This window comes from Acipenser ruthenus, chromosome 14 (genome assembly GCF_902713425.1).
Source record: "Acipenser ruthenus chromosome 14, fAciRut3.2 maternal haplotype, whole genome shotgun sequence".
Taxonomy (NCBI): domain Eukaryota; kingdom Metazoa; phylum Chordata; class Actinopteri; order Acipenseriformes; family Acipenseridae; genus Acipenser; species Acipenser ruthenus.
This window is the reverse complement of record NC_081202.1, coordinates 33,423,623-33,438,878: the sequence shown is the minus strand read 5'-3', so window position 1 is coordinate 33,438,878 and position 15,256 is coordinate 33,423,623. Positions and strand designations below refer to the sequence as shown.

At 39.0% G+C, this 15,256-nt stretch overlaps 1 protein-coding gene across 3 annotated transcripts in view; it reads right to left on the bottom strand.

Moving 5' to 3' along the window:
* LOC117419743 (synapsin-3-like) overlaps positions 1–15,256 on the bottom strand; it is a 198,558-nt gene that overhangs the window by 130,165 nt on the left and 53,137 nt on the right. For all 3 annotated transcript variants that reach the window (XM_034926276.2, XM_034926274.2, XM_034926275.2), the window contains exon 4: positions 9,822–9,913. In XM_034926276.2, the coding sequence (XP_034782167.2) occupies positions 9,822–9,913 (92 nt within the window). The remainder of the gene's footprint in view (positions 1–9,821; positions 9,914–15,256) is intronic.

Here is a 15,256-nt window from a genome sequence, read left to right as displayed (position 1 = left end):
CTGGTGCTTTATAAGGAACTGTACCTCATACAGTAATCCCTCACTAGTGCTCTCAGATTAACTGCCCCCTCCGCGATAACTCATAGAATTCATGTCTCATATTTTTACAGTTTTACAATGTTATACAGTTACTTTCTGTGTATTGCATTCTACTGTAATGTACCTGCAAGTTGCATTTCTCTTGCTGTAATAACTATACAGGCAGGTGCACACAGCTTCTCGTATTTGACTTGTTGCACTGTGCTCTTCCTGGTTTGACGCAGTAAGCAAATAGCAAACCAGAGAGCTTACGTATCTAACAGTGTGATGAACTTTTCAACAATCATGTAAACTATTGTGCTTACTTAAAAAGATGAGTAAAAACACAGCTGTTAAAGTGTTTTAAGAATCGCTTATTTTTCATGGCCCCCTTTAACATGTTCTATCGAGCCATCACTGTATTGGGTTTTGCCACTAATCACAGCCTTGATGTGCCATAGAATTCACAAGGTGCTGGAAAGGGTCTTGAGGGGTGTTCAGTCATTAAATCAGGCTGTATTTTTTCACTGTAAAAAAAATGTTTATTTCACTGCATTTCAAAAACAGGTATTTCAAGATATTTCACGATTAAAGATAACATTTAATAAAGCAGAAAAAATTATGCGTTGTCACATTCAAAATGGATAATTTTACAACAAATGTTCCTAAATATTTTAATGCTTACCCAAAAAACAGTAGCTTGTAAAAGATTTAGTTTTTTATGTCCACCTTTTAAAGACATTCACCATCAGAGAATTCTCAAACAATGTTTGATCTTTAGTAGAAATATTTCCAATCTTTGATGCAGCTGGTGTCTTTCTGATTGAAAACATTTTAAAGAAATCGTGCCACTCTTTGCAGTGTGCGCAATCATTTGCCAGAAGGAAACTAAACCAACTGCAGTGTAATAGGTAGTGCGTCAATAAGGCAAACGTTTGCTGTATTTACTTTAAGTGTGAAAAAAGATGTATATTTACACTATTCTTTCAAAAATGGGAATTTCATGGGGAACATGATAACTGTGATAACAATACAACCTTAGTCATTAATATTTCACACAATTGGTTCCCAGACATGCTCGATTGGATTGAGATCTGGGCATGGCCATGACCAGGCTGGAAGATGCTGCTCCTCAAAGCACTTACCCACGATTCTGGCATAGTGGACTGCATTATTGTTACTGTGATTCAAATCAGGTAGACCTGATCCAGTGGCCAGGCAGCACAGGGCACTTTACAGACCTTCTTTCTTCTTCTTTGTCATTAACATTCTGAGTGTGAGATCTACACTCTCCGCTCTCACTGTAATTGCTGCTAACAGGTTCTAGTGAGGACACGACTTATCATAAATATTAAAAGGGCAGGAAATATCTGAATTATCTTTACTAATGCATTCTTCATGTTGTTTAAATTCGGTTTGTATCCTTTTCTGTTTCAGTGATCATTTAAGAATCACATCACAAGTTTACAGACTAATCGCTGACCTGAACAGAGCTTTTAAAATCACTTCTAAACTCTTAAGTACATCAGGTACACCGCAGCGTAACCATTAGCCTGCCTCTGTAAGGTATATTGGTCCCCAAAAATCAGGAATTTGCCTCCATCTTAATAGAAAAGTAACTGGACTTCAAGTATTTTGGAAATGTTGCTGTAAATCTTAAAAAAACATGCTGAGTTTGCGAACGTTTCTGGAACACTGTATCACACATGTTTTGTAAACAAATCTAAATTTAAGGTTCGAGGACAAATTACTTCTTGCTGATTGGTTGTCTTAAGAGGTGCTGTTGAAAACTGGAGCCGCTGTGTCTAAAGCATGGGACCATGTTCTGACAAACAATAGATTTCTAAGAACCTTCCTGAACATTCTTTTCAACTATGACTAGTGACTGTGTGAAACATCATATAGAAACCTCTAATTTTATTAGACAATGAAGTTACCTTTGAGACCCCCTCTCTAGGGTATAAAAGTAAGGGCTTTCCATTAAAGTGAAAAATGCTGATGTCAAGCTTTAATTGGGATAATTACCCCAAGAGAGAATGAGTTTGACAAGTGGACTTGTGAAACTGGGCTGAAACCAAAAAAAACCCTCTCTGCCTTTTGTGTTTCACCTCTGCCCCATCTTAGAGGCCCTGTGGCTTTGTGTTCAAACTGTGAGCCTGCGACCTTGGATACATTAACAATCTTACAAACTCCTGCTGGTGACTGCAGTTGGAAAAAGCAAAGATACAGAGGTGCCCATACAACCTCACCACTCTTCCTTACTCCACTGTTAAAGGACCTAATCCTCAACCAATGTCTAATGCCCTGGTTTAACAGGTTCACGTGACATTGCAACAGACTGGGGCGCGCCAAGACTTTAAACTGATTGATTGATTGATTTAACCCTTTGATTATTTTGTCTGATTGATGGCATTCTGTAACTTTGTGAACTGCAGAACCTGAATCACATCTGTATTCATCTAGCTATTCTGTATTCAACAAATTGCTTTACTTTACCAGAGCTGTTATATATTGTTATTGATACACCATCGTCATATATTTGAACTTTAGAAGTATTGGGATTCCCAGGTAATCTGAGACTACCGGACTCCTTTGGTCAAACCTAGGTGATGTTGGTCTTAAATAATTTTAATAACCCTGAATCTTCACGATCCCCACTCCCCCTTCCCCCTTCAACACTCTGCCCCAAGTGGATGTAAAAAGAACTGGCGTCATTTATTATTGCCTCGTTTTGTATTCTGATTTCCACGATTGCACCTCATCGCTACAAAATGGTACGTAAACAAATGGTGAAACACGCCACTGGAGTGACTTCGGCTAAGAGAACACTTTGCTTGCTTCCAGAAGGGTGTTCTCTTAGCCGCAGACCCTAATACCCCCACAAAACTGTCGAACGCACAACACCAATGAAGGCATCCTTTATCTGAGATACTGAGATATCTGAGAACTGAAGTGTGATATTCATTTTCAATTGTATTGTGTTGTACTTTCATACTGGTTGGTAAGCCACTAAGTCCCCTGTATGATCAATGGTAAGAATTCACCCATAACAGAAACAGGGCAGAGTCAGCAGGCTTGTCCTGACAAGCCCAGCCACTCAGGAACAAATGCAGTGTAGCTGTCCATTTCTTTAATCTCTCCCCTTCGTCTGCAGCCTCAAAAGTTGTTGTCATTAACAAAAAAAAACCAAAAAAAGTAAAAAACATGCATTGATCTGTGTCCCTGGCTGGATTTTCTCTTATTTTCAGTCAATATACCCCATCCCTCTCCACCCTCTCCCCAACCATTTGGTATGTGCTGGAAAAAAATAAAAACTTATGAAAAACAGATATGTAATGAAATTCTAATTCTGAACCAAAACGGAAAGCAATTATCCACGCCTAACCTTAGACATCGAAGTCTGATTCTCATATTAAAATGCCTATTTAAAAAGTATTTTCATAATAGAAAACTGTAGGTATTATAACAGCTGCTTGAGTTATTAAAAACAGCCTCTGTTAACCCTTCCCAAATGTTATTACTATGCAGAAGTTACATTACAATGGTAATGCAGCAGTTCTACACAGATGAGCACTGGTAGCAAAAGGGCAGCTAAAATGTGATGAGGCAGCCACTGGTAGAATGCTACCACAGTGGAAACATTCTCATATTGTGAGTATCAATGATACAAAGCAATGCACACGAGTAGAGTTTAAACATTAGCCAAGTGTAAAGCATATAGAATGTTGCCTAAATTCTTTCACCATTGTGAGAAATATGCAGGACATATTGAATCTAGGTGTTAGCCTTAGTGTTTACACAGCAGTAAGTGTAAACTGTAAGACGATTTCTTTCATAGTCAATCTTCCTTCAAGGTGTTTCCCATATACAATTCAATGCTGTACATACACAGTTTTATAAACAAATGCATGTTACAGTCATTTATAAAATAGTGATGATGGGCCTCTTATGATAGTTTTTCTGATTGGTTACAAATATTCCCAAAATGTTAAAATATAAACGTTTAGAAATGAAATGGAATCTAACACTCCTAGTGCAGAACCACAAAGTGTGCCTTATACCAGGACCATCTGTTCCAAATTGGAACGAAGTCCTTTAGTGCCATTGCTGGTAATGCTGTGCTAATGGTTCTAATACACAGGTATTATACTGGGATCCTAATGGTATTTTTCAAACTTTTCAGCAAGCTACTTTCAATCCATCCGTAGAATGAATAAGAACACTAATAGTGCTGACATGGATTTATGTGCATCATATGTTAATTATAAATCATGATAATGTACCACTCTCATGCAATCAAAAACGGCAGATTACAGAATATTCCAGTACAACTTATTTTGCCATAATGTTGTCTCGTGTAAACTCCCCATTCACAAAACTCCCCACTGACTAAAGACAAGGGTAACGGCATCTATTACCATGCATTGTGTTCTGTTTTTAATGACGACATGGTTTCTAATAAATGGGTATGTCCAGTTGATCCTGTCTCTTGTGATATAACAGTGTCTTTTTGTTTTGCACAGCCTCGCTTGGCGGTCCTCTTACCCAACCAAGGTGCTATGAGAAGACACTTTTATACAGGATCAACTGTACATAATAACTTCAAAAACGAGCATGAGTTTTATACTTCACTTCCAGTTGTATGCATCAGCTTTTAAGCAGTATTTGTTAATTGTTTCCTAAATAACAGGAGCTGCCAGATCGTAATTAAAGAGCGACTGTAGAATATTAAACAATAAAAAAAGCTCTCCGACAAGCTTAAAGAGTAAGTAGCGGGGGTTCCAAAAAATACAGCCTTGCACATCCTCACGTGTTGCTACAACTGTTTAAATAACAAACCTGTACATTTTCTTTTCCTTGTTAACATGACAACTTTTTACACTTATAACTTCTGAAGTCTGTTTCAAAGCCCTTTTCAAAATGGCCACTCTAGTGCCCTGGGGTTTTCTGTTCCAGACCACATCATGGATCGTTATTGCTGTGTTACCTGTTTGACAATGTAGGCAATAATCCGTTCACTATCACTGCACTAGAGTGGATATTTTGAAAAGTGCTTTGAAAGTGTAAATAGTTGTCATGTTAACAAGGAAAAGAACATTATTATTATTATTTGTTTATTTAGCAGACACCTTTATCCAAGGCGACTTACAGAGACTAGGGTGTGTGAACTATGCATCAGCTGCAGAGTCACTTACAACTACGTCTCACCCGAAAGACGGAGCACAAGGAGGTTAAGTGACTTGCTCATGGTCACACAGTGAGTCAGTGGTTGAGGTGGGATTTGAACCGGGGACCTCCTGGTTACAAGCCCTTTTCTTTAACCACTGGACCACACAGCCTCCTTGTTATTTACACAGTTGTAGCAACACGTGGGGATGTATAATGTTATATTTTTCAGAACCCCGCTACTTACTTTTTAATGATCGCTATGAACAACAAAGAGAAAAAAACAACAATGTCAAGTGCATGTTTGCAGGACTGTGAGATCAACATAGGCAGGCCACTTAAAAACAAAGCCTTTCCAAAGCAGGCTTGCTGTTGTATGTTTAAATATAGGATTTCAGTCACTAAACTCCACATCTAGACACGTTTGTTTTTGATCTCAAAAAGCTATTAACTGTTTAATACAGATATGTTCATATGTTTATAAGCACAACCTCTAATTACTTACAAAATGCAAGGCAGCTTTACCATGAGTGCTTGCTATTCCCACGGTTTACACTCATTGCCGGGTACATGTCTCTGCTGCTGATTTTAAAACCTGTAAAGGGTGCTTTTTCCTTATGTAAATACAGCACTCACCACCAACAATCTGTTTGGTAACTAATGAACTGAAACTGGTTCTTTCCTGCTCTCTAAATCCAGGCTTTTTCTAACCTCTGACAGGCCATTTACGGTAATCTGGTTCTCTAATTAGGCGTGTACTTTAGCAGTGTAGAATAAACTAAATTTAACTGCACAGTATAAATAGGCCAGCAGTATATTTACACACATTTTTGAGGTTAGTGGTCCAACTCCATTTCAGCTTGTAATTATTTATCAGCCTGCTGGTCCCTATTCTCTGTTCTTGACAGAGTTTAGCAAACCTTTACCAAGCCTTGCTGTCAAGCATGATAGAATTGTGGTCTTGGGTGATTTTAATATACATGTTGATGTAGAGGTTTTACTTGAGTCTGTGGGCTTTACTCGGCATGTATCTGGTTCTACTCACACACTTGATCTAGTTATTACTTGTGGTCTTGACATCCAAAACTTAATCGTGCTACCCCATAAATCTCAGACCACTCTTCTATTATTTTTTAATTAATACGCCCCAGTCCGATAAACCCCCAGGAACACTTTATCAAAACTCGGTCCCTAAATTCCACGACCGCTGCTGAATTCTTGTATGCATGGTCCACCTCAGCACTTGTCCATTCAGAATCAGTTGAAGTATTACTAGATAATTATAACACAACCTTAAGCAATATCTTGGACACTGAAATATCTTGGAAACCAGCAAAAATAACCTTCTACAAAAACCTCAGTAACAGCAAACAGTGCAGACTTTAAGAATCACTTTAATAACAATACTGCTGATATAAGAAACCAGATATCAAACATTGTGGGCAAATCCGATGTCTCAGACGCAAATACTTCCTTGAGTAGTGCCACACCAAAACACGTTTTTTGATTATTTTTCTTTATTGAGCCAACTAGATTTAACTAATCTAGTTATTAAGGCAAAACCTACTACCTGCTCATTAGACCCAATTCCTATTAAAACTACTGAAATAAATATTATCTAGGATTGATTTTAAATATAGTGCTCCCTTGCTATAAGGGTCTTGGTTATAATGCGCCTCGGATAGAATGCCCCTACAGCAAACGCCCCTTGGAACAAATTGCCAGTCTCTGTAAGGGAGTCACCAACTATGGCAGCTTTTAAAACTAGGCTGAAGACATATTTTTATAGTCTATCATATACATGATTACTACTATTGCCTTTTTACTGTATGTTTTATCATTTATTATTTCATTCTACTTATGTATTTTATTGTAGTTACTAATTTGTTGGTCTACTTGTAATGCTTACTGCTATGTATATTTTCTTGTTTTGCCCATGTGAAGCGCTCTGTGGCAACCTGTTGCAAAGGGCGCTATATTAAATAAAGATTGATTGATTGATTGATTGATTGATTGATTATTGAGTTTCTAGTAGCCGATTGACTCAGAACTTTATTCAGAACTAGGGAAAGTTCCCCAATAATGCCACATGCATCAGAGATAAGAAACAAAACACTCACAGTAAATTCACGATACACCTTCCAGTTCAGCTTAACCATAAAAAAGGAACAAATCACCTCGCTACGTCCCCTTATGTACCATCAATCACACCCCCTTGGTTAACGACTGCAACCGCTCCTCCAATCCGCTGCTGCCACATCACTTCCCTTCTGGGTTGATGATTTGGTGTACCGTAGTTCCGCTCCCTTTCTAGATGGTCGACTTCCACCTAACCCTGGGAATTAATTGTCTGGCCATCCTGTCCAGGGCACTCTGTTCCCTTTACACAGCGCCCTCACAGGTCGACAGGGAGATCTATCACTAAGAATCATTCTGTCTCTGTCACAGCCATGTACATTTTTAGCTCCTTCCATGATGTGTGATGGAGACCTTGTGTTTATCTGTTTTGAAGAAAAAGGTCCCCACTACAGCAACATAAACAAAGTTCAGCATTCTCTATCAATCTCCCAGTCACGTCCCACACCGATCCAGGGCAGGGCTGAATACACTAGCAATATGTTAATGTACAGTCAACCCCTGCCTTTTATAGTGTCAGGCTTATTGTGAGCAAAATGGGTGGGCCATACAACAGTACAGCACCAGCAGAGAGGCACACAACCCACTGCGGAAACTACACAGTAATTCAACAAACAAAAGATCAGGACACACATGTTTTGTTGAAAATGTTCATCACAGCTGTCAACACAAAATCAGGGTCAGCAATATTGTGAAAAAGATCACCAAGACCTTGTTTGGACTTATAGGTTAAGGACAGATCGGTCCCATTATACTGTACATGTATATTCATAGATTCTGATCCTCTCAATGGTAAAGAATGTCATAACCAAGGTTTACAACTGGATACGTTGTATGTATATAAAGTGGTGCCCAGAAGTACTGGCACCTTGTGCTTTCAGACACTTCATTTCTAATTTAGCTGTCTTATGGTAATTAACTTTCAATGAAGTCGCCACGTTTGCCATTGCTTTCTAGTTTGCAAAGGAAAGACAGTGTATTTAATTTACTTTCAAATGATACGTTTAATACATGTGTTCCATACATGGTACTGTATTTCATTCAGTTTGTCTTTGTTGTTGTTTGGATTGGAAATCATAGCGTGATCTTGGAGGTCACAGGTACTCATAATAATTAAGATCAATCTTGCTGGACTTCCTTGTGGATTTCTTAATATATATATATATATATATATATATATATATATATATATATATATATATATATATATATATATATATATATATATATGTTATTTATTTCTTAGCAGACGCCCTTATCCAGGGCGACTTACAGTCGTAAACAAATACATTTCAAGAATCACAGTACAAGTAATAATACAATTAAGAGCAAGATAAATACAATGACTTTGGTTCTAGCAAGTACAAGTATGACAAAATACGATTCAATAATGGGGCAGATAACAGTGTCAGTGATAGTTGCATCAGGATATAATTAAATACAAAATACTACAGATTAAATAACACTTGACAGATTACAGTACTCTAAAGTACAGGATTAAATGCAGTAAAATAGGGGGCAGATAAGAGCAAGTAAAGCACATTTAAGGAAGAGTGATAAGTGTCCAGGGGGAAAAAATAGAGGAGTTCTTCAGGTGCTGTCTGAAGAGGTGAGTCTTGAGGAGGCGCTGGAAGGTGGTCAGGGACTGGGCAGTCCTGACATCCATAGGAAGGTCATTCCACCACTGCGGGGCGAGGGTGAAGAAGGAGCGGGCTCTGGAGGCAGGGGAGCATAAAGGAGGTAGAGCCAGTCTTCTAGTGCAAGAGGAGCGGAGAGGTCGAGTAGGGGTGTAGGGAGAGATGAGGGTCTGGAGGTAGCTGGGTGCAGTCTGGTCAAGGCATCTGTAGGCTAGTCTTGAACTGGATGTGAGCGGTGATCGGGAGCCAGTGGAGTGAGCAGAGCAGTAGAGCTGCGTGGGAGAAGCGAGGCAGAGAGAACACCAGGCGAGCAGCGGAGTTCTGGATGAGCTGGAGCGGACGGGTGGCGGACGCAGGGAGGCCAGCCAGGAGGGAATTGCAGTAGTCTATATATATATATATATATATATATATATATATATATAATTTATTTTTTTCCTTAGGAAAAAACAACCAAGTTCCCAAACCAGAAATAAAAGCTGAGGCAAGGCAAGAACCCGTCACCATACTCAAGCGAGTCTCTCTCCATTGCATAAAAGAGCCAGGCTGGTTTGCAAAAGCAGTTATACAGAGCATCACTTCAGGGCTCAAAATGCATCACAGTGGTGCAGCACACAGCCCTGTCCGTGACAAGCTTTTTTTTTAAATATAGTTTTTTAATATCCCTAGTTTTTATCTATTCAGTAAATAAAATGATATTTAAATGAGCTAAAAGCTTTGAAAACTAGTCTCATGACTGGTATACCTTTATTTCTGTTCATTGATCTCACCTGACACTGCATTGTGTCTGTGCTATTCCAGTGACATTGATCTCACCTGACACTGCATTGTGTCTGTGCCGTTGAGAAGTGACATTGATCTTACCGGACCACTTTAGTGCCATTCCTGACGAGCTGCATGTCTATCATACATCCCCCATTCACATAGGCAGCCAGGTTAATCTCAGAGAACTCCGCCTGCAATGTCAAGAGACAGAACAAACAACACTCATCAGAAAACAACATGTGACATGAAGAAACTAGATTTCCATTACACGAGAGTAGATGTTAAAACTTCATGCTGATTTGAACTCGGCTCTCGCCAAGATAAGCACCAACTAAGACGTAGCTTTACAGTAAACTAATGTGATCCATATGCATCTCCATCCATTTACGTTTCCTTCCATATGATGATGTAGATATATACGCTCCTGCATCTAACATTGAAGCGTTAATTCTATGAGTGAACGCACAGTATCAAACCAGGCATCTCAGCCAGTCAACAAAGAAGTGGCTTTAAAACGTTACTTAGCAACCTAGTGTAAACACACAGAGATAGCATCAAAAGAACACAACTTCTGCTGTGCATTTATTGAATTAAAATGTAAGGGTGCTGTTTATGGAGTCAGTGAGCGTGTACAGCAAAACCATACTGTCTTGGAAATATAGTGGCAGGTATTGATATAGAAAACAGCACTGTAAAATGGTATTTATGTTTAAGAGCAGTCCTGACAGAGATATTTGGGGTATTGGGTATGGGTGCTTTACATTAAAAAACATGGCAATTCATTTTACAGTACATTAGCCTATAGTACGTTTCCTCTTGCATTGAGATTTGATTGCCCCTGCATTACAGGGTTTCTTAACATTAATTTACAGAAAATACATATGTGGCTTCTGCTTCATTACAAAAGTAGTTTTAGGAGCACATTTTATAACAGTGTGTTAAACTGCAATAGGCTGATCTGGGCTTATTTTCAACTAGAATGTAAAAAGTTGACCACTAAATTTCTATAAGAGAAGTATCCATGCTCATTTCTAAATGATGCACAGCCAGTTCCATTCATTTTTAAGAATAATTCAGTATTTTTTTTTCCTCCAGCTCTCACTACAGTACTTTCTTGCTAATCGTAATGGCGCTAGTCCGAGCAGACGTCTAATCCAAGCCATGCTACCACAATGACAGCAGGTGCACAAAACAAACCTCAATATCCTAACTCTATGGAGAAATGTAATTATCAAAAAAGACAAAGCAGAGGCACTTCTGGTACGGACTCTTATCATTGAACTGAACATGGTCTTGTATTTAACCACAATGAAGTGTGAATAGATTCAGGTTTTACAAAAGCATTTTTAACTCCCTAAGGTACACAAGGAATTGAACGCTTGTTCCAACGGTTTCTTCTTAAAATACATTTAAGAGTGACTCTAGTGTCACGAAGAGGAAACTGACAATTTGGAGGACCAGATCCAACCAGGCTGTACATTTTAAACTCTGTTTCTTGCACCTCATTGCAAAAATATGAAAGTTAGCGTCATTTTTATTTGTTGGACTAACATGTCCCTGGTACCTTATAGGGTTAAAAATTAAAATTAAAACCAGGACATCAGTCTTTAACAAGACAGCACTTGGGTTCTTCTTTCACTTGTCTTTCACTGGCGTTTATTCATTGTCAGATGAATAAATACAATAGAGGAAGCTGCTTAATTGAATTATGTGTCCTGGTAAAACTTTGGAAGAACTACATCAGGCAGACAAACGTTTTGGCGGGTGTCTTCGTCAGTCTAATCAAGGACAATTCAGTGAAGGGGCAGAAATATCACGGGTGAAAGAGACGACTGGGGAGAGACCCCATGCTAGCCATGTCACTGGTGTAGTGTATTGTAAGTTTAAGTAAAGGTCAGTAAAGGAGTGGTGCAGGGAGTGGACCAAAGCAAACAGCCCCACAGCCTCCAAGCATGAGCTCTCTCTAGTCTCAGATGTTTGTTAATCAGGGGCTGACAGTGGAACATTTAGTCAGACAAGACACTGTGGTTAGTCCAGCCCTGCCCAAGTCCACACAGATCTAGTTCAGACCGTTGATATCACGTGAAGACGGCTGTTACACAGCTGGTTATTCTCATCTCATAACTGACGAGATAGTGATCAGGCTGACAGCACTGGGAATGCGAGCGCACAGCTCACGCGGCCTGTTCTCTATTAGTTTGGTAGCTGTAACTCTACTGGCTGTCATATATATATATAAATTTTTTTTATCCCTCAATATCATTTTTTTATTAAATGACTTAACCCTTTAGTGGTTACACTCTGGTTGATGTACTTATTTAGACATGATTCTGAGGGCTCTGTTCAAGCCACATGGGCTGTTTAATAACACACCAGGATGTCTGAGAATGAAAATGACGCTAAGTGAATCTAAACAAGTTGCTTTTTTAACTTGATCTATTTAAAAAAAGATATCCACAGACCTCTGTTTTGAGGGGACGGTCACGCTGCAATATGGACCAGCTGTATTAGAAAGCCTGTTTGGTTCTATTTAATTCAACAGGATTTGCAACCCAGAAGGAAGGATTTGACAAGCTTTCCAGGATTGAGTCCTATTACCTAAATGCAACCCCATACCACCGCACCCAGACATAATCCATCACAGTTCCACAGGACTGAGCACTACTACATTACCTTAAGGCCACTCTGTATTACTTTACTGGGCATTTATTCCTATAAGACCAGTCGCATACACTGCTTATCCCACAGAACGGAAACATTAAGTTAAAATGAATGAATCGAGTCCTGTACAAGCTTATTGTTACAGAGGGTTAATCAAATAACTGTTCTTAAAAAATTGTGAAATGTAACCTGCATGGCACGCTGTGTGTTCAAACATCCATTTAAAAGGAAATCTGTAGCAGAAGATCAGGCAACCAGCTGCACAATAGATAGTGTTTTTATTATTATTATGATGCTGCAAAAAAATATACCTTTATGAATTTTTGTTGTTGGTCAACTATTTAAAAATCAATTCACAACCTTAAGGCAATGTACCAAGAAATGCCTTTTGAAAGAGATATGTTTTTAAAGGAGATGTAAAAATCACTTAAAAATCTCTTCTGGGTCAAAGCAGGTCATAAAACATGTCAGTCAATCAGGGAAGCAATGGCTTGGTTAATGGCAGGAAAGAAGCCATTGAAGTGGTGGGGGCATTTTTACACACTACAGGTGAAATAACCTAGCAAGTGCAACACTAACTGAAAGCATGGCTTGCAAACAGAGATTTCTCAACCAAGTGTTGTACTAGATAGACATGTAAAAAAGACATGTTTACTATATCAATAGTCTCTTTCAAAACCTGCATACCTACATAGTGAAAAGAAGTGGACAACATGTATGCTGTGCTGTAAGATGTATGCAATTATTTTGTGAGCTACAGTGCAATAACTTTAAATCACATGTATTGTTATGATCATCTACTATTGTGTCACAGCATGGCTGACCAGTGGGACTCTGTACAGTGCTTTTCGCTTTCACACCTGTTATATCGCGCTGCCAGCAATGAATGCCTTCTGCTGTCATAATTCAGCAGAGCTGCGGCCAGGATCTTATAATGGCACCAGGTATTATCCATCATAGCATATCTAACCTGACATGGCTGTAAAGAGCTCTGAACAGCGCGGCGAGCAGAACACACCGCGACACAGTTTGGGGAGGTCAACTCTATCACTGTGTTTTGTATTTTTGTGTAAAACCAAAAAGAAATGGAAGTCTTTGTGAAACACAACGGAATGCCTGAACAGAAATGCTGCAAAGGGAATGGCATATCAGATCGAATGGCTGGTTTATATAACCGGTAAATAAACCGGTCGCTTTTTCAAGTGGTGTCTGAGATGTGAGGTTTGCACACTGTGGCAGCTGCAGCTTTTATTACTGAGTTCACAGGGTCTGTTCAGTTGATCTAAATGGTTTATGTCAGTAAAAAAGGGGACTTTGACAAAACTAACACTGTATGCGAGTCTCTCCTTATAAAAGTGTACCATTGTATTTGTGCACATTTCCCATGCTTTCCCATGGTTATACTGTACAATGCGTTTACCACAGTTTACCCTGGTTTGCCATGTTTACTAATATTCTTTACTATACCTCTCTGTGCTTTACAATGCTTCCCTATGTTTTACCATGCATTCACTGTGCTTTATTACACTTTGCTATGCTTTTACTATGGGAAATATTTATAAGGGTCTTTAGTGCATTTTTGTCTTTGAAAGTAAGTAAAATATCAGGTTTGGTCCTAATTTAATTGTATACGGTGACAATACTTGGATCTGCCACAATTCACCTGATTGACCCTGCTTTCCTGTATGATACCCATGATCGAACCAGACCGACAGAACCATACAGTTTTGCACCGAGTATGAAGCCAGCAACCCAACGGGTACAGCTACAGAGGAACACATATCCTCCGCTAGGGCCCTGGTTCAAAAGAGGCCCATGACTCATTGAGCAGTTATCCTCGTCCAAACTAAACGCAGCAGAGTACAGCCAAGCCAAATAGATGCAGACCAGCTGTGCTTGTGTGGAGTCGTTCTCTGGATTAATTGGTGCCAGACAATGAGATTAGCAGTTTGGACTGGGAATCACATTAAAGAGATGATAAACATCCAATACCACTTACAAAACCGGCCAGTGAAGCAGACAGCGTGGCACACAGTATATCTACACTATGTTCTTATTTCATTCTTTCCTGTCACAACACTATAAGTTTGCTTCCTGTGTTACAGGTAAAACGGTCCAACTTGAGTTGTACACTTATACTCAAGGCTGCACACAGGAAGGAAAGAAATGAAGGTGCCAGACTTGTGCTCCTGATCATAACTTGTGAATGCCGCTAGTGCACCCCTAGAGGTCATTTTTAACTGGCCTCATCACAGGCTCGTGTCGCACCATGCATCCAGATAAAAAAAAATGAGGCCCAAGTACTTCATACATGATAGATGGTCTTTGTCTGGCTGATAGGAAAAGGAAAACAAAAAGATGGATTAACTCAAGATGCTCCAATCACCTCTAATTAATTCCATCTCCTCACATCAGCCTTTTCATTAATCAAGGTCTCACTCCGTCACCCAGCATTTTCAAGTTTAAATTATCGTTGGTCTGACAACAAAAGGGGTCTACGTGCAATGTGTTAAGCACATGCATGAGCACAAATTGCAATATTAATTTGCCAACAGTTGTTATTTCTTCACTTTGGGGGTTGCTTCCAAAATGCGGTAAATTCATTTTAATGTGCACCTATTTGCTAGTGATATGAAATTGTACTGAAAGACAATTACAAGTTATAAAATGTATTAACATATTGCTATTGTAGCCAGCTGATTGGTGAAAGAAAACCACTTCCAGACAGATGTTTGTGAAACCAATCCAGGTAATGTTTATTCTTGATTAGACCTTTTACAGTTACCAATTTAGAAAAAGTATAAATCTGCTTTGTTTTTGTACCTCAGCTTAAATGTATGTTTTGTTTGGCTCCGATAAGTGATGTCGTTGCT